The following is a 22,183-nucleotide window of genomic DNA, read 5'->3' on the forward strand; positions in this document are numbered from 1 at the left end:
CCGGGCGCCGCGGAGTGCGGGCTGCGGATCACGGCGGGCACGTGGGCTCGGCCGCAGCGCTGCGCCAGGCACCGGCTCCCCGGCTCGGCCCAACCTCTCGGCTCCCGCCTCGGCCCCAGCCGGTGGGGAGAGGGATCCTCCCCCCTTCCACTTTGCACCAGTCCGAGGGAATTTGCGGTCGGTGACGCGCATCCTTAAGCGAGCCACCTGCAGCGCGGGGCGCGCCGCTCTGGGCGGCATCGCAGGGCTGGGCCGGCGCGGCCTGGGGACCCCGGGCTCCGGAGGCCATGCCGGCGTGGGCGCGCCGTGGCGGCCGGCTGCCGCTGCTCGGTAAGGCCCCGCACGCCCGCTCGCTGCCCCCCGCAGCCCCCGGCGCGGCCCTCGCCCCCACCCCGCACTGTGGACCCGGGCGCGCGCCTCCCGGTCCCCGCCGCCTCGCTCCTCCCCGAGCTCGCTCTTCCCTCACTCCCGCGCCCCTCCCCTCTTTCGCGCCCTCCCGACTCGCCCCGAACTTGTCCGCGGCCCCGGCCTGCCCACCCCACGGCGTCCTCCCTCTTTTCTAACGCCGCCGCTCCGGCTCGGCTCGCGTTCCGAACGGCGGCCCGGACTCCGCGGGCGGCCTCCCGACGCCCTGCCCGGGGCCGGGGCCGGGGCCGGGGCCGGAGCTGGGGCCGCGCCAGCTGCCTGTCCCTCCCGGCGCCCGCGCTGCCGCCCGCTCGGCCCCCGCGCTGGGTGGTGGTCTGTCCGCCGAGGCCGCGGCCCGGACGGTGGCCCCAGGTGGCTCCGGACCGCGCCTGGACCGACCCGGCAGACCGGAGACTCCCGGGGGGCGTCTTGGACTCTTTTGAGGTTCTGATTTACGGAGTGAAGTCTGAGGGGTAAAGGCGCCCGAGTTCTCCCCCAGAATTAGTCATCCCGAGTTAACGACCCCCACCCGCGCCGAATTTCGGTGGGACCAACGAATAGCTACTTTGGAAATGTTATGCAAAGAGGATTTACATATGAAAATACTAGCTGCCCCTTCTACCTATACTCGATTTTTATCCCGGCATTAAACCCCAAGGGGGTTTTCAAGGACTCAGCTGACTGTTCCCAAATAATCTCCTGGATGGCATAGTCAGCAATGTGAGGGGGAAAAAAATCCCCTTTATATCTATCTCATCGATTCGGAAAGATAAGAGGGTTGTTTTGCATTTAGGGTGAAGGAGACATTTGTGGGAGCCTTGGATCCCTGTCCAGTCCAGCAACCTTGGGACTGGCACTCACCGCCCCCACCCGGCGTCCTCCTCGATCTCCATCCAGTGGGGGTGCCCGGGTGTCTCCGCCAGCTCCAAAATTCGGGCATTCTAACTTGAAGTCTTTGTGGCACATAGAGAAACTATTTTCATAATAGACGTGCAGGAATTATGTCCAATAGCTTTTTGTTAAAAATAATTCAGGATTAGAGAGTAAGAAATGTAACATAAGGGGGAGAAGAGTGGGAAAACAGACCTTTTGCATTTCTTAAACATTTACCTTTGCTAATTGGTAAATATGTACATTTCAAATGTACGTACAATATGTTTTTCAGTCTATTAATACAAAAAGCTGGCTCTCTGTTACGTATGACATTAAGTAGTAAGTGAATTTTTCAATAGCATACAGAGGCTTACAAAGATTCGTACTTGCAACTATATTTAAACTGCACTGAATTCCTTTATATTTAGGAACAATCTCAGAAATGTCTACATCTCGTTCCAGATTTTTCTAAATGAGGTATAATTTGCATACAGCAAATATGCACCCATCTTAACAGTACGATTCCATTAGTTTTTATGTGTGTATGTACCCACAGAACCTTGGATATAGATAGCAATACTACCCCCACCCCCTCTCAGTCAATATCCCCCCAAGAGGTAGCCACCACTCAGATATTTAATACCATCCCTTTGCCTGTTTTTGCCCTTCATGTAAACCAAATCATCCTATGTACTCTTTTATGTCCAGCTACTTTCACTCAACTTTGTGATTAGGAGATTCAACCTTGGTCTCAGTAGCAATGGGTTTTTTTTTTTTTTAACTGCTGAGTGCTATTCCTAAGTATCAGTATATTATACAATTTATTTATTCATTCTGTTGTTGAAGAACATTTAGGTTGTTTCCAATTTTGTTCAATTAGGAATGACTCTGCTGTGAACATTGTTTTACATGTTTCTGGGGGACATAAATACTCATTTTTTAGGGTGCTACCCACCAGTAGAATTCCCAGATCATGGATTCAGTTTTGGTAGAAACTGTCAGTTTTCCAAAGTGGCCCTACCAACTTAGATTCCCTCTGGCAGCTTTTGGGAGTTCCAGATCCTCACATCTTTACCAATACTTGGTATTACAGATTTTCTTGAGCAAAGGAGCAGAACGTGAGAAACTTAAAGTGAGGACTTCAAAATATTTAAAAACTTTAAATTCCTTGAATTATAAGATGCAATCCCCATTTCCCTTATATTGTTGGCTCTACCTCTCATGAATAATGATGAAGCTTTCTAAGTAGGGTTTAAAGAATGGAAACGTGCTCTCCAAGTCTTAACTGCATTATGTGCTGAGACTGGAGAAGAGGAGGGGGATTTTCAATATTTCAATTAGTATGATGCTGTCTCCTTCATTCACGTCGGAAAATTCATAGTCAGAGCCTTGAATTACACATTTTATTGTCATCCTCTGCCCTTGTTGCTTTTTTTGCTTTCTTTGCCTTCTTGTGAACCACTAGCCTGAGGGGAGATGATTCAGGAGGAGGTGGAGGGAAGGGTTGCTGGGCAAAAAATAAGTTTGGATTAGATGGGACACCAGACTTGGTGTCCTGATAATCAGGTCCCCTTTGATTCTAAAAGTCTAGTTCTAATTGTTGCTGTCATATACATTTAGATCGGCTGTCCATTTCTTCTTAGGCACTTCATATCGACCCATAGTAAATTATCTCTGAGGCTGAGTTGTGAACTCTTTGCCTTCCATGAAAGAGTGGCTCTACTTTTTATAACTAAAAAGGCACTCTCAGGAATTCTTGGTTATTAATCAAGATTTTGTCATTGTTGTTGTTGAGTTCTCCTGTCATTGAACTGCGAAACAATCAGGTGATCAGATAGTAAATGTGGAGGAGGAAGACTTTACTTTACATACCAGAGAGGACTTCGGGTAAGAAAGTTGGGGAGGAAGCATGCATTAGAGAGAAGAGCATTTTTTTATCTGATAAAATTTTATTGAACACGTATTTCTGTGCTGGGCACAAGGGGTACAAGGATGAAAGAGACAGGATAAAGGAACTTACATATAATAGCTAATTCTATTCTATTTATGAAACGCATGGTCAGTGCCTTTCCCCAGGAAAAGCACTTCAGCACAAAGCTGCCTTTGAGTTAGTTAAACCTTCCAACACGGTTGTTCTGACCACTAAATATCTGTAGATGAAAAATAGCATGCTTCCATGAAGGAAACTTCAATCCTGGGATTCCTGGGAATCCCAGGTTTTTTGGTTCCCTCAAACCACTTAAACGTACATATACTGTATTTAATGGTTGTGGGAAAGAAACTGCTCTTCATTGAAACTAAAACAAATGGACTGTTCTAGAGTTCAATATGGCCATCTTTTAGGTCTTGGGAAGAAGACATTTTCCACCTCACTTTACTTCCAGAGAGCATCTCTCTCCCTTGCGAAGCCCACAGGAAGTCTGAGTGCTAGCACTTTCTCCACAGTTCTTTTTGTTCCTGTCATCTTGTCACTCTTCAGTGAAACTCAGCAAGCAGTGTGACAAGAGCCCTTAACGTTCAATGTTCAAGATTACAAGCGTGCCGACTCCCCAGACACCCACCAGATACTGTCTTCATCTTTGGGTAAAGATTCTGATTGGACAAACAGCAAATAACCTCAAAAGTATTGTTTCGTATCATTTTTCTTGATGTTGAAGGGGACCTTGTGGAGACAGGACTAAGAATTTGGAGGGGGGCATATGAGGATTGAAAATTAGCTTAGCCTGCTTTATAATTTGTGTATTTTGGCCTTGCTCCTGTGCTCTATCCTTCATTCCCTCCGAAATAACAGACTCTTGTGAATCTCACTATAGGTGGTTTGTCTGAGTAGAGCTCCTTGGTTTTTGTCAGGTGACATGGTGATCTTAAGACTTTTCCATGACTCCCAAAAGAGCCTTAGCTACTGCTTAGTTAGGTAGCCATAGTCACGTGGCCAAAGGTTTTTCTGTCTTTTGGAGGGGGGTGGCCTATGAGCTTTTTATGTAGGTGACTTACTTACATGTGTTGCCACCTTCTATGGCTATACCATCAGTGGTCCTCAAGTGATAAAAGCTTTTGTAGAACTCACTGAAGGTCGTTAATTTGAATCATGCAGTTCTGTTCTATGGGTACCAACACATGTGGAGGAAATTTAAAAATAATATAAAGTACACACACAGTGTTCTTTTGTGGCTAGAGGAATTGCATAAGATCCTAAAAGAGGAACTATTGTTATTTTTTAGGTTTAAACAGTAAAATATTTTTTCACTGCTGTCATTATAAGTCAAATGGTAGCCAAGAGTCCTCCAAAAAATTATTTACAGTCTACACTAAAGCATGATATTGTCATTATTTATACAAACTTATATTTGGATTATAAGATACTCACTGAACTCTGTCTTCAAATGATTTGCTACTTGAGTTAGGATTTTCCTAATGGTAGGGATTCTGTTCTTGGAGGCAATGCAGATAGATAGATATATTAGGAAAAACAAGACAGTTAGGAAACATGTGTTCTTTCCTTTGGCAGGGAATTTCTCTGCGCTTAAGTTCCTCATTTGTAAAAAGGAGATAAGCAGTCTCCTACTCCTTCATCAGATAATTCCTGTAAAGTACAGCGGCATTCCTTGTTAGGCAGGTGCTTTGCAGAAAGGGAAGTATATAACGTCTGAAGAAATCATTAGGCTTTAGAGTCCCAGGGTTTTCCTCCTTCCCTTCTCAGACACTTTTGAGCACTGCCTTTATCTAGGACTTGTGTAAGTCCCCCATAGTACTGGTTCCTGCCCTCAAAGAGCTCGCAGTTTAATGTTGGGGGTGTTGGCAGGACAAGGTCAGGCATATAAAAGGGAAATTGCAGTGCAATTTTGGAAATATGCACAGAGACTGATCCTGTAATCCAGACTGAGAAAGTAAGGCAAGGGTTCCAAGTGGAGGTCCTGCCAGAGCCGGGACTAGAAAGATAAGAAAGAGTTGACAGGGAAAGGGGAGGAGAAGGACGTTCCAGGCACAAACTGGACAGCAAAGAAACGGTAGAAAGGTAAGAAACATGCAGTAGATGGAAAAGTATAGTTCCATTCTGGAACTATCCATTCCATTGTGCTGAGACGCAATGTACAAGGCTTCCGGGACAGAGTAGCTATCATTTGAAAAGTTGTGATTCAGAAAATTGTTGGAAGACTGTTCAGTGGATAGCTTTCAGAAAACATTCTGGGTTGCCAGAGGCTCTGTGTGTAATGTGTAAGGAGTGTTTTGGTGATGTGATGAGGGACTTGGACTTTATCATGTAGCCCAAGAGTTTCTGGATGGAATTTGGTTATTCACTGTATTCCTCAGGGTGTGTGTGTGTGTGTGTGTGTGTGTGTGTGTGTGTGTGTGTGTGTTGCAGGGGGTGTTCCCCACACGAAGCAATTCTCAGACACCAGCAGATATCCTATAATTTCACTCAATTCTGGCAGTATCTACCTGGAAGCAGCATCAGATCCCACAGGTTAGGGGTTCAGATCCTTCCTTTTGCCACTTCAGACGTCCATCCCAGGTCTGGGCTGTCACCTGGATTTCAACCACGGGCTAGCAATCAGAGGTTTTTATGACCTCCCCCCTCTTCAGGTTTGATCAATTTGCAACAGTAGCTCACAGAACTTACACAAGCATTTTACTTAGTAGATTAACAGTGTGTTATAAAAGGCTCTAACTAAGGAGCACCCAGATGAAAGAGAGGCATTAGAGTAAGGTGTGTGGGAAAGGGGTGGGGCTTCCACACCCTCTCCAGGAAGGCTGGCACCTCCACATATGTGCTTGCCAACCTGGAAGCTCATCAAATCTCCCAGTCCGCGAATATTTATGGAGTTTAATCAGCAGCTCCCCTTCGTCCCAGAGATCAGTGGGTGGGGCCAAAAGCTCCCACCCTCTGATTACTTGGTCTTTCTGGTTATCAGCCCCATCCTGAGGCCATCTAGGAACCCCACCCTAAGTCACCTCATTAGCATCAACTCCAGTGTGTGCTCAAAAAGGGCCCACCATGGATAACAAGACATTTCTATCACTCGGGAAATTCCAAGGGTTTTAGATTTGTGCCAGGAACCAGGACTGATCAAATATATTTATTATACCACACCAGTCTGGTCTACTGCCTTCTTTTACAACAGGTGAGGGAAATGGGGTCCAGAAAGGTTAGAGGACTTGCTGAAATTCAAAGTCATCCAAGTGGGTAACTCTCCAAAGAGGGGCTTGGAACTCAGACCTCATAAGTCTTCTCCAGCTCTCTGTGTTTTCCAGGAGAACTCAGCGTGGAGAACCTGAAAAGGAGGCGCCCTGACATTCTCTGATTTGTTTTATAATGTCTAAATCCATCACCCTTTCCAAGGAGGAGATTTTTTACTTTTAACTAAAATTTTATTTTTGATTGTTGCTAATTTTTTTTTCCTCTTACCCCCGCCCCGACCCCAGCCCTGTCTCTTCAAAGCACACCACTCTGGGGACACTTTTCCAATTCCAAAGCTGTCGTCATTGCTCAGACTGTGTTTGGAACTGGACTCTGGGAAGTGCTACAAGGGTTTGGGAATGGATTCTCATTAAGAACCTTAATCTCAATGGTGGCAAATTCTTCCTTTGGCTTTTTAAAAAAGTCAGGTCTATTAAGGTACGATTTCCATAATGCAAATTTTACCCTTTTTAGTGTACGGTTCCCTGAGCTTACTCAACACCTGTCATCATATAACTAGCACCACTATTAAGATACAGAACATTTCCATTCCCCCCAAAACTTCTCTTATTCTTCTTCATAGTTAATCAACCCCAATACCCACTTCCAACCTCTGGTGACCAATAATTTCTTTTCTGTCCCTATAATTTTTCCTTTTCCAGAATGTCATATAACTGGAATTTTATACTATGTAGACTTTTGAGTCTGTTTCTTCACACAGCATAATTATTTGAGATTTATCCATCTTGTTATGTATGTCAGTACTCAAAAATGAAAACTCAGTCAAGTACGATTGAAGATCTAGTAACTTATTAAGTGCTTCATGAATTGGATAGTGCCCATCTAGCAATTAGAGGGGAACTCCAGGAGCTATACAAAACAGAAGGATTTTATAGATAGACATGGGATGGAACAGTTAGCAAAAGAAAAGAAAAGATTGCTTCACACAAGGTCACCTTCCCTTAGGGAGACATACAGGGTGTCTTGTTAGGTGGATTACTTCATCTTTCTTTGGGGCATGGAGGGGGCCCTTGTGACAGATTAACTCATTGGAGCTGACCAGAAAATTTCTGGGTGGCTGGCTAGTTGAGACTACATTTCTAGGGAAGTTGAAATTGCCATTAGGTTAGGTATTAAGCCCTGGTTTGGTGACTTGGCCATAGCATGAATAACTCTGTTTTGGGCCTGTGGTTTTCTTTTTAACAGTACTTTTTTCCATTCTATTGCTGAGTAGTATTTCATTGTTGGATGTGCCACAGTTTGTTTATCCATTAACCAGCTGAAGTTCATTTGTTTGCTTCTAGTTTCTGGCAATTATAAATAAAGCTGCTATAAATAATTGAATATAAGTTTTGGTGTGAGCATTGGTTTTAATTTCTCTTGGGTAAACACCTAAAAGTGGCAGTGTATTGCTGGAATGTATGTATGCTCAGTGAATATTCAACTTTATGAGAAACGGCCAGTTTCTCTCAAAGTGATTGTACCATTTTTCATCCCCACTAACAATGTGTGAGAGTTGCAGTTGTTCAACGTCATTGTCATCACTTGGAATGGTCAGTTTTTTGTCTTTGTTTTTTAACCCTTCTCATAGGGGTGTGGCAATGTGTCATGGTGGTTTTAATTTGCATTTCCCTAATGACTAATGATGTTGGTCATCTTTCTATGTGCTTAATTGTCATCCTATATTATGTTTGGTGAAGTGTTTCCTAAGTTCTTTTGCCCATTTTTTTTTAATCAGGTTGTTTGTTTTGAAAATACTTTTTTCCAGTCTATGGCTTCTCTTTTCATTTTTTCTAAGGGAGCTTCTTTTGGGGAGCAGAAGTTATTAGTTTTGACCAAGTCCACTAGTGGAAAAATCAGCCCTAGACTAAACACTGCTCTGGTCCTACCCAACTGAGCTTAAAGAAAGACCTGAAAGGAACAAAGTGTCTACAATGAACTTAACTACATCCCATAAAAATGTTAAAAAATATGTAACCAAATACATCCGACACCGGGTGAAATTCACAATGCCTGGTTTCCAGTCATAAATTAATAGACAAACAAAGGATTAAAAATTCAACCCACAGAGAACAATCAGTCATCCAAAAGGGACCCAGGAGTGGCATAGAATATAAAATTAGTAGACAAGAACATTAAAATAGTTGTTATATTATATTCCACATAGTTCTGAAACTAGAGTAAAGATTAGACATGTTAAGCAGGGACACAGTAAATATAAAAAAAAAAATCACACAAATTGGACTTCTAGAGATGAAAATTGCAATTACAATGGAAGGAGTTGACAGCAGAATGACTGCAGAAGAAAAGATTAGTGAACTTGAAGACAGCAATAGAAACAATCCAAAATGAACAGAGAGAAAAGACAAAATAAAATGAACTGAGAATCAGTGAGAACTTCAGCTGGTCAAATAGACATGTAAGTCCTCTCTCAGAATGTATCCTTTTTTTTTCTGGATGCTTTTAAGAGTTTCTCTTTATCATTGGCTTTAAACAATTTGATTATAATGTACCTTTTGTAGTTTTTTTTCTGAGTCATATGTTTGGATTTTGTTGGGATTCTTAGATCTGTGGGTTTATCATTTACATCAGATTTGGACATTTTCTCCATTACTTCATCAGCTATTTTTTCTGACCTCCTTTTCCCCATTCTTTCCAATGACATGTATATTTGACCTCCAAAAGTGAGTAAAATATAAAACTTTTTATTGTCTAAACCCCTTTGAAAGATAATTGACCGTTTAAGGCAAAATAATAGCAGTGACTTGTTGGTTTTATAACTTATGTCAAAGTGCAATGTATGATAGCAATAGCACAAAACCTTGGAGGGATGAAATTGAAATATACTATTGTAAGATTCTTATATTATATATGAGGTGGTTTAACAGCACTTGAAAGACTGCATTAAGGTAAAGATGTATACTATAAACCTTAAGGCAAGTGCTAAAATAACAAAACAAAGCATTATGGCTAATAATCCAAGAAATGAGATGAAGTAGAATCATAAAATGTCCTCACTTATTCCCAGAGGAGGCAGAAAAAGAGGAAAAAGGAAAAAAGAACAGATGGAACAGATAGAAAACAAAGAATAATATGATAGACTTAAACCTAAGCATATCAATAATTTTATTAAATTTAAATAATCTACACATCACAATTAAAAGGTTGTCAGACTTGGTAAAAAAAAAAAAAAAGCAAGTCCCAACTATATGGTACATAAATAAAGCCAAACTTGGATATGAAGACATAAAAACGTTAAAAGTAAAAGGATGGGGAGGAGGAAATCCCATGCCAACACTAAGCAAAAGCTGGAGAGGCTAAATAACAGACAAAGTATATTTCAGAGCAAAGAATATTAGTAGGGGCAGAAAGTCATGTCATAATCCTATAAGGCTTGGATCATCAAAAGGACATAAAAATCATAAACATTTATGCATCTAATAGCAGAGTTTGAAAATACATGGATCAAAATCTGATTGAACTGCCAAGAGAAATGGACAAATCCACAGTTATATTTAGAGAGTTCAACACTCCTTCGATAATTGATAGAAAAAAAGAGATCAGTAGTTTATAGAAGACTTGAACAACAATATCAACCAACTTAATCTAATTTACATTTATAGACTATTCCACTCAACAAGAGCTGAATGTACATTCTTTTCAAGTGCACACAATATACTTATCAAGCTGGGCCATATTCTGGACCATCTGAGAAGCTTCAGTAAATTTTAAAAGATTCAAGACATACAAAATATATCCTGTGACTTCACTGGTAATTAAATTAGAAATTAATAACAGAAAGATATATGGAAAGTCCTCAAATATTTGGAAACCAAAGAACACGTTTCTAAATAATCCATGGGTCAAAGAAGTAACCAAAAGATAAATGAGAGTGTATATTGAATTGAGTGAAAGTGAAATGTATTATATTAGAATTTGTGGGATGTTCCTAAAACAGGACTAAAGAGGAATATAGCATTAAATTATTAATTATTAAATGGTTAGTAGCCTTAAATTTTTAATGCTACAAATTCAAACTAATGAACTGGAATTCAAGCATAAGCAAGGGGGGGAATAACAAATTAAACGTCATGTAAACAAAAGAAGGGAAACAAACACGATGAAAGTGAAAAATCAATGAAATAGGAAAAAAGGAGAAAATCAATTGCAACAAGATGAATAAAAGATCAGTAATATTGCTAGACTACTAACCAAACTGATTAGGAAAAAAGAGAAAAGACACAAATTTCCAACATCAGGAATAAGAGAGGCAACATCACTACAGAATCTATAGATACTGAAAAGATAATATGGAAATACTGTTAACAACTTTATGCCTACACTTTGACAACTTCCATTTAATGGAAAAAATTCCTTGAAAGATACATACTACCAAAGTTTATTCAAGGAAAATTGATAACCTAAACAATGCTATACCTGTAAAGAAACTGAATTTGTAGTTAAAAATATTCCTGCAATGAAAACTACTGGGGCAGATGGCTTTACTGGGGAATCCACTAAATATTTAAAGAGGAAATAATACCAAATCTGTACAAACTTTTCCAGAAAATTTGAGAGAAGATAATGCTTCTCACCTCATTCTATGAGGCCAGCTTTACTCTGATACCAAAACTGAAGATATTAGAAGCAAAAAACAAAAATAAACCTACAGACCAATAATTACCATGAATCTAAATGCAAAAATGCTTAGCAATACTTTAACAAGTTGAATTTAATCATATATAAAAAAGACAATAGATCATATCCAACTGGTTTATTTCAGGAAGGCAAGGTTGGTTAACATTTGCAAATGAATCAATATAATTCACCATATTCACAGATAAAAAAGAAAGGCCACTAAAAAAACAAAATCAAAAACAAACCTATAGGATTATCTCAATAGATACCAAAAAATGCATTTGACCAAATACAACATCCATTCCCAATAAAATTTCCCAGCAAACTAGGAATAGAAGTGATGCTCCCCCAATTAAGTAACAGCATCTATGAAAAACCTTTAGCAAACATCATACTTTTAATATCAAGTGGCTGAATATTTTCTACTAAGATCAGAAATAAGGCAAGGGTGACTATTCTCACTACTTCTCTTCAACATTGTACTGCAGATTCTAGCCAGAATAATAAGGCTAGAAAAAGAAATGAAAGGCCCCCAGACTGGAAAAGAAGGAGTAAAGTTGTCTTTATTTGCAAACAATATGATCATCTATGTATAAAATCCTATAGAACTTACAAAGAGGTAATTACAACTGATAAGCAAGTTCGATAAGTTTGTAGGACCGAAGATCAGTGTAGAAATTCAATTTTGTTTCTATAACTAAGAATCAGAAATTGAAGTAAAAATATCCAGAAAGATGAAATAGGGATAAAGAAAGGCAAGATCTGTACAATGAAAACTATAAAAAATTGCTAAGAAAAATTAGAGACCTAAATAAAGAGAGATGTACCATATGTATGTATTGTAAGACTCAGTATTGTTAAGATGTCAGTTTTACTCAGTTGATCCAGTGAGTCAATACAATTTCTATCAAAATCCCTGCAGAGCTTTTTGCAGATTTTGATAGGCTGATTCTAAACTTAAAATGAAAATGAAAGAGACCTACAATACCCAAAACAACTTTGAAAAGAACAAAGTTGGAAAACTTACCATCTTGATTTCAAGGCTTATTATAAAGCAAGAATAATCGAGACAATGTGGAATCGGCACCTAGATAGACAAGTAGATCAATGGAAAAGTATAAGGACTTCAGAAATTAGAAATATGCAGTCAGTCATTTTCGATGAAGGTGTAGAGGTAATTCAGTGGAGAAATCATACTCTTTCAATGAATGGTGCTGAAACAATTGAATATTCACATGTAAATATAATCATATGAAAAAGTTTTGATCCATAGTCATACCATTTAAAAAGTGTACTCAGAATGGATCATAGACCTAAATGTAAAACTAAAATGTACATTTCAAACCTGAAACTATAAAACTAGGAGAAAACCTTTATAACCTTAGATGGAACAAAGATTTTTTAGATACAAAACCAAAAGCATGTTCCATAAAAGAAAGAATGATAAATTGGACATCTTCAAGATTAAGAATTTCTAGTCTTCAAAAGACAAGCCACAGATTGGCAGAAAATATTTGTCAATTACATATTTGATAGGGACTTGTATCCAGAATATATTTTTTAAAAAGAACTCTCAAAACTTGAAGATGGCCATGTAAGTAAGAGGTTCCTGAACTTTCTCCCCTGGACATACCAAATCTCCAGCTACACATGGAACAATGTTCTCTGAAAGAAATCCAGAAACTAGCTGAGTGACTTCTACACATCACACAAATGAAGAAAAAACCCACATTGAAATAGGTGGAAAAGGCAGAGACACATGTCAATCTCACCAGAACCCAATCTCCGACGTAGCAATATACAATCGAGAGGGAACTCACAGCTCTCAGCTTCTCCCTGAGGGATGAAGGGTTTGGACCCAACCTCTAGCATTCCTATCACTAAGACTTCCGCTTGAGGGACAGACTCCCAAAACACATGGCTCTGAAAACCTATGGGGCTTGCATCTGTGAGCCCCGCCAGATGGTAGCAAACAAAGAAACAGTTCTTTGGACTTGGGAGGACTCCCTGTGGTTATACCCCTAGGGCTCAGTTCAGAAGCAACGGACACAAATGCTATCTCCCAGTCTTTCCCTTAAAGAGACCTATTTGCAGCCTGAGGGCTAGGCTCCCAGTTTAACACACATCTAGGAACTGACTGTGATCATGCCCAAGACTGTGGGGGCTGGCAAGTACCATCTCCACATTTTTCCTCTGTTAGTATCTTCCTGAAAAGAGCATGTGCACATGTTTGGAGCCCTGGATTTTGTGGGTGCCACTCAGAGGACTCACCCCTTAATTGCCCGGTGCTTATGGCCAGCAGGGCTTGCATTGATGGGTCCCCCAAGACGGTAGCAAACAAAGAAACAGTTCCTAAGTGGCTATTCCCCAGGACTCCGTGCAAAGGGAGCAGACAGAAACTTCCAGCTCCTGGTCTTTTCCTGAAAGAAGTCTATTTGCACACTTGAAAAACTATTGCCTGAGAGTCTGGCTGCCAATCACTCTTCATCTAGATGCTGACTGAGATCCTCCCCTTTGATACACTGACAGGTCTTGGCATACCTTTACTATTAGGAGCCAGTAAGAACAAAAAAGGTGGCTTGGACAATCACAAAGCTTTGAGAGGCAACCAAGACCTTAAGCCTGGACTGAATGATAAGGTTTATCTCCTACATGAGACCACTCTATGAAGATTGGGAGAGGTGGCTGTTTTAAACAATGCACAGAAACCAACACAGAGAGTAAAGGAAAATGAAGAGGAATATGTTCCAAACAAAAGAATAAGATAAAACTCCAGAAACAAACTTTAGTGAAACAAAGATAAATTGTTTACCTACAAAGAGCTCAAGTTAATGGTCATCGGGGCTCCACAAAAATACAAAAGATCATGACGACTATGAACACTTATATGCCAACAAATTGGACAATCTAGCAGAAATGGATAAACTTCTAAAAACATACAACCTACCAAAGACTGAATCGTGAAGAAACAGAAAATTTGAACAGAATTACCAGGAAGGAGATTGAATCAGTACTGAAAAACCTACCAACAAAGAAAATCCAGGACCAGATGGCTTCAATGGTGAATTCTACCAAACATTTAAGGGAAAATGAATACCAATCTTCCTCAAATTCTTCCTCCTCAAAAAAGAATGGAAGAAAACACTTACAAACTCGTTTTATGAGGCCAGCATAAGCCTGATACCAAAACCAGGCAAAGACATTACAAGAAATGAAAATTACAGATCGGTATCCCTGATGAAAATAGATGCAAAAATTCTCAACAAAATATCTGCAATCCAAGTTCAACAATACATCAAAAAGATCGTATGCCATACCTAGTGGGATTTATTCCAGGGATGCTCGGACAGTTCAACATCTGCAAATCAATCAATGTGATACACCTCATTAACAAAATGAAGGGTAAAAACCATATGATCATCTCAATAGATACAGAAGAAGCTTTTTAAAAAATTCAACATCCATTCATGATAAAAACTTTCAACAAAGTAGGTTTAGACAGACTATACCTCAATGTAATAAAGGCCATATGTGACAAGCCCACAGCTAATATGTTCAGTGATTAAAAGCTAAAAAGCCTTTCCTCTATCGTTGGGAAGAAGACATGGATGCCTACTCTTCCCACTTTTGTTCAACATAGTACTGAAAGTTCTTGTCAGAGCAGTTGGGCAAGAAAAGGAAATAAAAGGCATCCAAATCAGAAAGGAAGAAGTAAATCTGATTCTGTTTGCAAGTGGCATGATATTACATATATAAAACCCTAAAGACTCCATCCAAAAACTGTTAGAACTAATTAACAAACTTGTAGAATACAAAATCAATATATAAAATTCAGTTCTTTGTTCTATACGCTCACAACAAACTATCAGGAAGAAAATTAAGAAAGGAATTCCATTTGTAATTGCATCATAAAGAATAAAATAGCTAGAAATAAATATAACCAAAGAAGTAAAAAATCTGTAAGAAATTAACTAAGGCAAATAAATAGAAATAATTTCCATGCTCATGGATTGGAAGAATTAATATTGTTTAAAATGTCCATATTATTTAAAGACATCTACAGGTTCAGTGCAATCTCTATCAAAATTCCAACGGCATTTTTCACAGAAATACAAAAAACAATCCTAAAATTTGTGTGGAACAACAAAAGACCCTAAATAACTAAAGCGATCTTGAGAAAGAACAAAGTGAAAGGCATCATACTTTCTAATTTCAAACACTATTACCAAGCTATAGTATTCAACAGTACAGTATTGGCATAAAAACAGACACATAGATCAGTGGAACAAAATAAAGAGCCCAGAAATAAACTCATGCACATATGGCTAATGACAAAGGAGCCAAGTGTATATAATCAAGGGAAGATAATCTCTTTAATAAAAGGTCTTGGGAAAACTGGACAGCCACGTGCAAAATAATGAAACTGGACCACTCTCTTATACCATATACAAAAATCTCAAAATGGAATAAAGACTTGAACGTAAGACCTGAAATCATAAATCTCATAGAAGGAAACATAAGGGGTAATCTTGACATCCGTTTTAGCAAGATTAGATTTTTCAGATTTGACACCAAAAGCAAAGACAACAAGAGCAAGAATAAATGAATGGGACTACACCAAACTAAAAAGCTTTTGCATAGCAAAAGAAACCATCAACAATATGAAAAGGTAACCTATGGAATGGAAGAAAACAATTGCAAATTATGTATCTGATAAGGTATTAATATCCAAAATATGAAGAGAACTCATACAACTCAATAGCAACAAAAAAAGAGAGAAAGAGAAAGGAGAAGAGAAGAAAAAGAAATCTGGTTAGAAAATGCACAGAAGAAATGAATAGACACTTTTTCCAAAGAGGACAGCATCACTAATCATTAGGGAAATGGAAATTGAAACCACAATGAAGTATTATCTAACACCTGTTAGAATGGCCGTCATTAAAAAGACAGAAGATGACGAGTGTTGGTGAGGATGCAGACAAAAGAGAAGCCTTGTGCACTGCTGGAGGGAATGTAAGGTGGTACAGCTACTGTGGAAAACAGTATTTAAGTTACTAAAAAAAAATAAAAATAGAACTACCGTATGATCCAACAATTCTACTTCAGGGTACATGTCTGAAGGAAGCAAAATCACTGTCTCAAAGAAATATATGCACCCCTATGTTCATTGCAGCACTTTTTTTTTTCACGTTTGTGAATGAACATAGATTTCTTTTTTTTTTTTATGTTCAGTTAGCCAGCATATAGTACATCAGTAGTTTTTGATGTAGCGTTCAACGATTCCTTAGTTGACTATAACACCCGGTGCTCATCACAAGACATACCCTCCCTAATACCCATCACCCGGTTACCCCATTCCCCCACTCCCCTCCCTTCTATAGCCCTCAGTTTGGTTCCCGGAGCCCAGAGTCTCTCATGGTTTGTCTCCCCCTCTGATTTCTTCCCATTCAGTTTTCCCTCCCTTCCCCTGTGGTCCTCTGTGCTATTCCTTATGTTCCACATATGAGTGAGACCATCTGATAATTGTCTTTCTCTGCTTGACTTATTTCATAAGTCATTATTGCATAATCCCCTCCAGTTCCATCCATGTCCGTGCAAATGGTGGGTATTCATTCTTTCTGATAGCTGAGTAATATTCCATTGTATATATGCACCACATCTTTTTTTATTAAAGATTTTATTTATTTATTTGAGAGAGAGAGAATGAGAGACAGAGAGCACGAGAGGGAAGAGGGTCAGAGGGAGAAGCAGACTCCCCGCTGAGCAGGGAGCCCGATGTGGGGCTCGATCCCGGGACTCCAGGATCATGACCTGAGCCAAAGGCAGTCGCTTAACCAACTGAGCCACCCAGGCACCCTGCACCACATCTTCTTTATCCATTCATCTGTTAAAGGGCATCTCAGCTCCTTCCACAGTTTGGCTATTGTGGACATTGCCACTATGAACATTAGGATGCATGTGCTCCTTCTTTTCACTACTTCTGTATCTTTGGGATAAATACCTAGTAGTGCAATTGCTGGGTCATGAACATAGCCCATACCTTGGGCAAATACCTAAGAGTGAGATCAATGGATTGTATGGTATTCTTTTTTTTTCCCAGATATAATAATACATTGTTTTCTACCTTTAAATATTTTACAGTTCTTTTTTTTAAATTATTTTATTGTTATGTTAATCACCATACATTACATCATTAGTTTTGGATGTAGTGTTCCATGATTCATTGTTTGTGCATAACACCCAGTGCTCCATGCAGAACGTGCCCTCTTTAATGCCCATCACCAGGCTAACCCATCCCCCCACCCCCCTCCCCTCTAGAACCCTCAGTTTGTTTTTCAGAGTCCATCATCTCTCATGGTTCGTCTCCCCCTCTGATTTCCCCTCCTTCATTCTTCCCCTCCTGCTATCTTCTTTTTTTTTCTTAACATATATCGCATTATTTGTTTCAGAGGTACAGGTCTGTGATTCAACAGTCTTGCACAATTCACAAAACTCGCCATTGCACATAACCTCCCCAATGTCTATCACCCAGCCACCCCATCCCTCCCACCCCCCCACCCCTCCAACAACCCTCAGTTTGTTTCCTGAGATTAAGAATTCCTCATATCAGTGAGGTCATATGATACATGTCTTTCTCTGATTGAATTATTTCACTCAGCATAACACCCTCCAGTTCCATCCACGTCGTTGCAAATGGCAAGAGCTCATTCCTTTTGATGGCTGCATAATATTCCATTGTGTATATATACCACATCTTTTTTTTTTTTTTTTTTTATACCACCTCTTCTTTATCCATTCATCTGTCGATGGACATCTTGGCTCTTTCCACAGTTTGGCTATTGTGGACATTGCTGCTATAAACATTGGAGTGCACATACCCCTTCAGATCCCTACATTTGTATCTTTGTGGTAAATACCCAGTAGTGCAATTGCTGGATCGTATGGTAGCTCTATTTTCAACTGTTTGAGGAATCTCCATACTGTTTTCCAGAGTGGTTCATTGCAGCACTTTTTAGAGTGGCCAAGATTTGGAAACAACTTCAGTGTCCATTGATGGAAGAATGGGTAAAGAAAATTTGAGATACACAGATAGATAGATAGATATAAATCTACTATATATACTGTTTTCCACAGTAGCTGTACCACCTTACATTCCCTCCAGCAGTGCACAAGGCTTCTCTTTTGTCTGCATCCTCACCAACACTCATCATCTTCTGTCTTTTTAATGATGGCCATTCTAACAGGTGTCAGATAATATTTCATTGTGGTTTCAATTTTCATTTCCCTAATGATTAATGATGCTGTCCTCCTTGGAAAAAGTGTCTATTGATTTATTCTGCACAGTTTCCAACCAGATTTCCTTTTCTTTTCTTTTTTTTATTGCTATTGAGATAGGTATACATCTATTTATCTATCTATGAATACTATTCCACCATAAAAAGGAAAGAAAGAAATCCTGTTATTTTTGACAACATGAATGGACCTTGAGGGCATTATGCTAAGTGAAATTAGTCAGAGAGAGTAAAACAAATACTGCATGATCTCACTTTTATGTAGAATCTAAAAAACGAAACCCACAGAAACAGAGAATGGATTGGTGGTTGCCAGAGGCATGGGTAGGGGGTGGGAGAAATGGGTGAAGGTGGTTAAAAGGTACAAACTTCCGATTATAAAATAAGTAAATTCTAGGGATGTAATGTATAACATGGTGACTATAGTTACCAGTACTCTGCTATATATTTAAAAGTTTCTAAGAGAGTAGATCTTAGAAGTTCTCAGCATAAGAAAAAAAATTGTTCCTATGTGAAACTTATTGTGGTGATCATGTTGTAATGTATACATATATCAAATCGTTGTGTTGTATACCTTAACCTTATACAATGTTATATGTTGACAATATCACAATAAAACTGGGAAAAATACTGTCAAAACTCAATAATAAGAAAATAAGCACCCCAATTTTAAGAGATTTGATGTGGGCAAAATATGTGAACAGAAACACTGCCAAAGGATATATGGTATGTCACAGAAGCATCTGAAAGGGTGCTCAACATCATTAGTAGGAAAACAGATATTAAAACCACAATGATTTATTATATACTTAGCACAATGGCTAAAATTAAAAATTCTCATCATGCCAAGTGTTGGTGAGGATGTGACTTCCACAGCTGGAATTCCCATACAATGACAATAGGAATATAAAATGATACAACCTCTTTGGAGAGTAGTTTGGCACTTAGAAAGAGACATAGACACCCCCCCCCATGACCTGGGTGCTCCAATCCTTGGTATTTAGTCAAGAAAAATAAAAGCATATGTCCATACCAAGACTTTTATACAAATATTCATGGCAACGTTGTTTGTAAGAGGCTAAAAGTGGAAACAATCCAAATTCTATCCACATGTAAATGAATTAAAATATTGTGTTGTATCTTTATACTAGACTACTACTTGTCAGTTAAAAGGAATGAACTACTGATATATACTACAGTAGGGATGAATCTAAAAATAATACAGAGTGAAAGAAGCCAGACAAAAAAAAATTTCATACTATGGAATTCCATTTATATGAAATGCTGGAAAATTCAAGCTAATCTATGGTAACAGAAAGGAGATCAGAGGTTGCTTGGCATGCGGTTGTGGGGTGAGTAGGAGGGAGGGATTACCAAGGGGCATGTGGAAACTTTTAGGGGTGAATAAGTTCACTATCTTGACTATGATGATGGTTTTACAAACATTTGTATTTACATCAAAACTTACCAAATTATACACTCTAAATTATGTTCAACTTACTGTATATTAATTATACTGAATAAACTATTTGAAAAAAGGGTAGGGAGAAAAAAACCCTAGGAAGTAGGGCAGGGAAGGTTCTTAAACTCTCTTTAATCTTTTTATTCCCCTTTGTCCCTTAAAATTGTTCTTATTCGATTTTTTTTCCCCTTTCTTTTAAAAGACTAGGGCCTGGGGCACCTGACTGGCTCAGACGAAAGAACATGCAACTCTTTTTTTTTTTTTTAAGATTTATTTATTTATTTGAGAGAGAAAAAGAGAGCACGAGCATGTGAGCAGGGGGAAGGCAGAAAGAGAGGGAGAGAATCTCAAGCAGACTGTTAAGAGCATGCAGCTCTCAATCTCGGGGTCATGAGTTTGAGCCCCATGTTGGGTGTAGAGATAGCTTCAAATAAAAAAGAAAAGGAAAGAAAAGCCTAGGGGCTATATTAAGGGAAATCAAAAACACATAATGACTAATCCTGATGAAATTGTCATAAAATTCTCACCTTACATGTGGCTATATAAATTGGTATAGCACCTTTGAAAAACCAAATGGCAATGCATATCAAGAACCATTTAAATATATCCTTTATATATGTTTATATCCTTGAATCCACTAGTTCCATTTCCAGAAATGTATACTAAAGAAATAATATTTTTTTTAAAGATTTTATTTGACAGAGAGGGAGGGAGAGAGCACAAGCAGGGGGAGTGGCAGGCAGAGGGAGAGGGAGTAGCAAGCTTCCCGCTGAGAAGGGAGCCTGAAGTGGGACTCGTTCCCAGGACCCTGGGATCATAACCTGAGCCAAAGGCAGATGCTGAGCCACCCAGGCACCCAAAAAATAATATTTTAAAAGTGAAACACTTAGATAAAAAAAAAACAGTGAAAAGCTTAGTGTAGTATTTTATTTTATTTCATTTTTTCAAAGATTCATTTATGTATTTATGTATTTATTTATTTGAGAGTGAGCATGCACATGCACATGAGCAGGGGGAGGGGCAGAGGGAGAAGGAGAGAGAGAATCCCAAGCAGACCACTGCTGAGCGTGGAGCCTGACACAGGGCTCAATCTCACAACCCTGAGATCATGATCAGAGCCAAAATCAGGAGTGTGATGCTTAACTGACTGAGCCACCCAGATGTCCCTTAGTGAAGTATTTTAAATGGCAAGAGGGCCAAAAAAAAAAAAAAAAAAAAAAAAACCCTAAAATGTATAACAGCCAGGGAATGATTAGAACATTTTTTTTAGTGCCACCAAAGGAAAGCAAATCAATTGCATCTAGTACCATAAGAAGTGCTTATGATATATTATTTTCAAAATCAGAATATAAAATGATTTCTGCTCGATTAATGCAATTAGTTAACTCTTTCACAGATGGGAAAGGTTCTAGAGAAATGAAAATGGTTTATTTGTTAGGATGCCAGGATTTAGGGTGAATTTTCACTTACAGTTCTACTTGTCTTGCTCTGACTTCTTTAATAAGTAATGAAATAATAAAGACAGATGAAAACAAACCAGTGAAAGTGTCTTAATATGTAGTTCTCATAGCTACGATACTGAGATTTTAATCAGATTACAAGGTACAAAGATGGTTGAACACATATATTTGCCTTCCTCCAGGAGTTCACGCAAATGACAAAATTTTTTAAAGACACAAACTTAAAAGGACAAAGACACTGGAGAGGCAGAAAATAAAACTTAGAGAGATTTAAAACACATGAAGAAAGCTGAATCGAAAGGTGCAGGATGAGAAAGCTGAGAAGCAACCTGACTTCCATTGTAGGACACCCCAAAAGAGCATAAGTTGCCCAGCTCCCAGAACCGGGGCAGCCAACATGAGAGAGGACTCTTCTCTGGGGGATCTGGGTTAGCCCATGAGAAAACCTAAAGATAACCGTACAGAGAAGATGGGGCAGCAGGTCACACAATGCCCACAGAGCTTCCGATGAACACTTTGGACTTCACTCTTATATATGAGCACACTGTCAAGGATCATCAGTCATTTGGGGAGAAAACATCCAAATGCTAGAACAGAAAGTGAAGGAGAGGAGGAAGAATCAAAGAAATAATTCAAGAAAACTTTTCCAAAGAGAAGAATATGAGTTTCTGGATTGAAAAGGCCCGCTGAGCATCTAGCACAATGGATGAAAATAGAATCTCAATATGGCACATAATTCTAAAGATTTTAGGGCACAAAGAAGAAATTTCACAAGCATCCATAAAGAAGAAAAAATTGCTTGTGTGCAAATAATATTTCTCATTTGCTCTACCCTTATTTCAAATGCTCAGGAGCACATTGGACAGGACTGCTC

The 22,183-nt window shown here is 39.2% G+C and overlaps 1 protein-coding gene across 3 annotated transcripts in view; it reads left to right on the forward strand.

The window, feature by feature from the left end:
* The first annotated feature begins 213 nt into the window (after window positions 1-213).
* Window positions 214-22,183, forward strand: part of FLT3 (fms related receptor tyrosine kinase 3) — a 72,398-nt gene continuing 50,428 nt past the window's right edge. For 2 of the 3 annotated variants that reach the window (XM_025875120.2, XM_073894743.1), the window contains exon 1: window positions 214-330. In XM_025875120.2, the coding sequence (XP_025730905.1) occupies window positions 288-330 (43 nt within the window). In that variant the 5' untranslated portion in view covers window positions 214-287. Of the gene's footprint in view, window positions 331-8,720; window positions 8,877-22,183 lie in introns of those variants that run through there. The other variant, XM_073894744.1, reaches the window with a different exon arrangement.

This window comes from Callorhinus ursinus, unplaced genomic scaffold (assembly GCF_003265705.2).
Source record: "Callorhinus ursinus isolate GAN/ISIS: 27379988/994484 unplaced genomic scaffold, GSC_fseal_2.0 scaffold7, whole genome shotgun sequence".
NCBI lineage: Eukaryota > Metazoa > Chordata > Mammalia > Carnivora > Otariidae > Callorhinus > Callorhinus ursinus.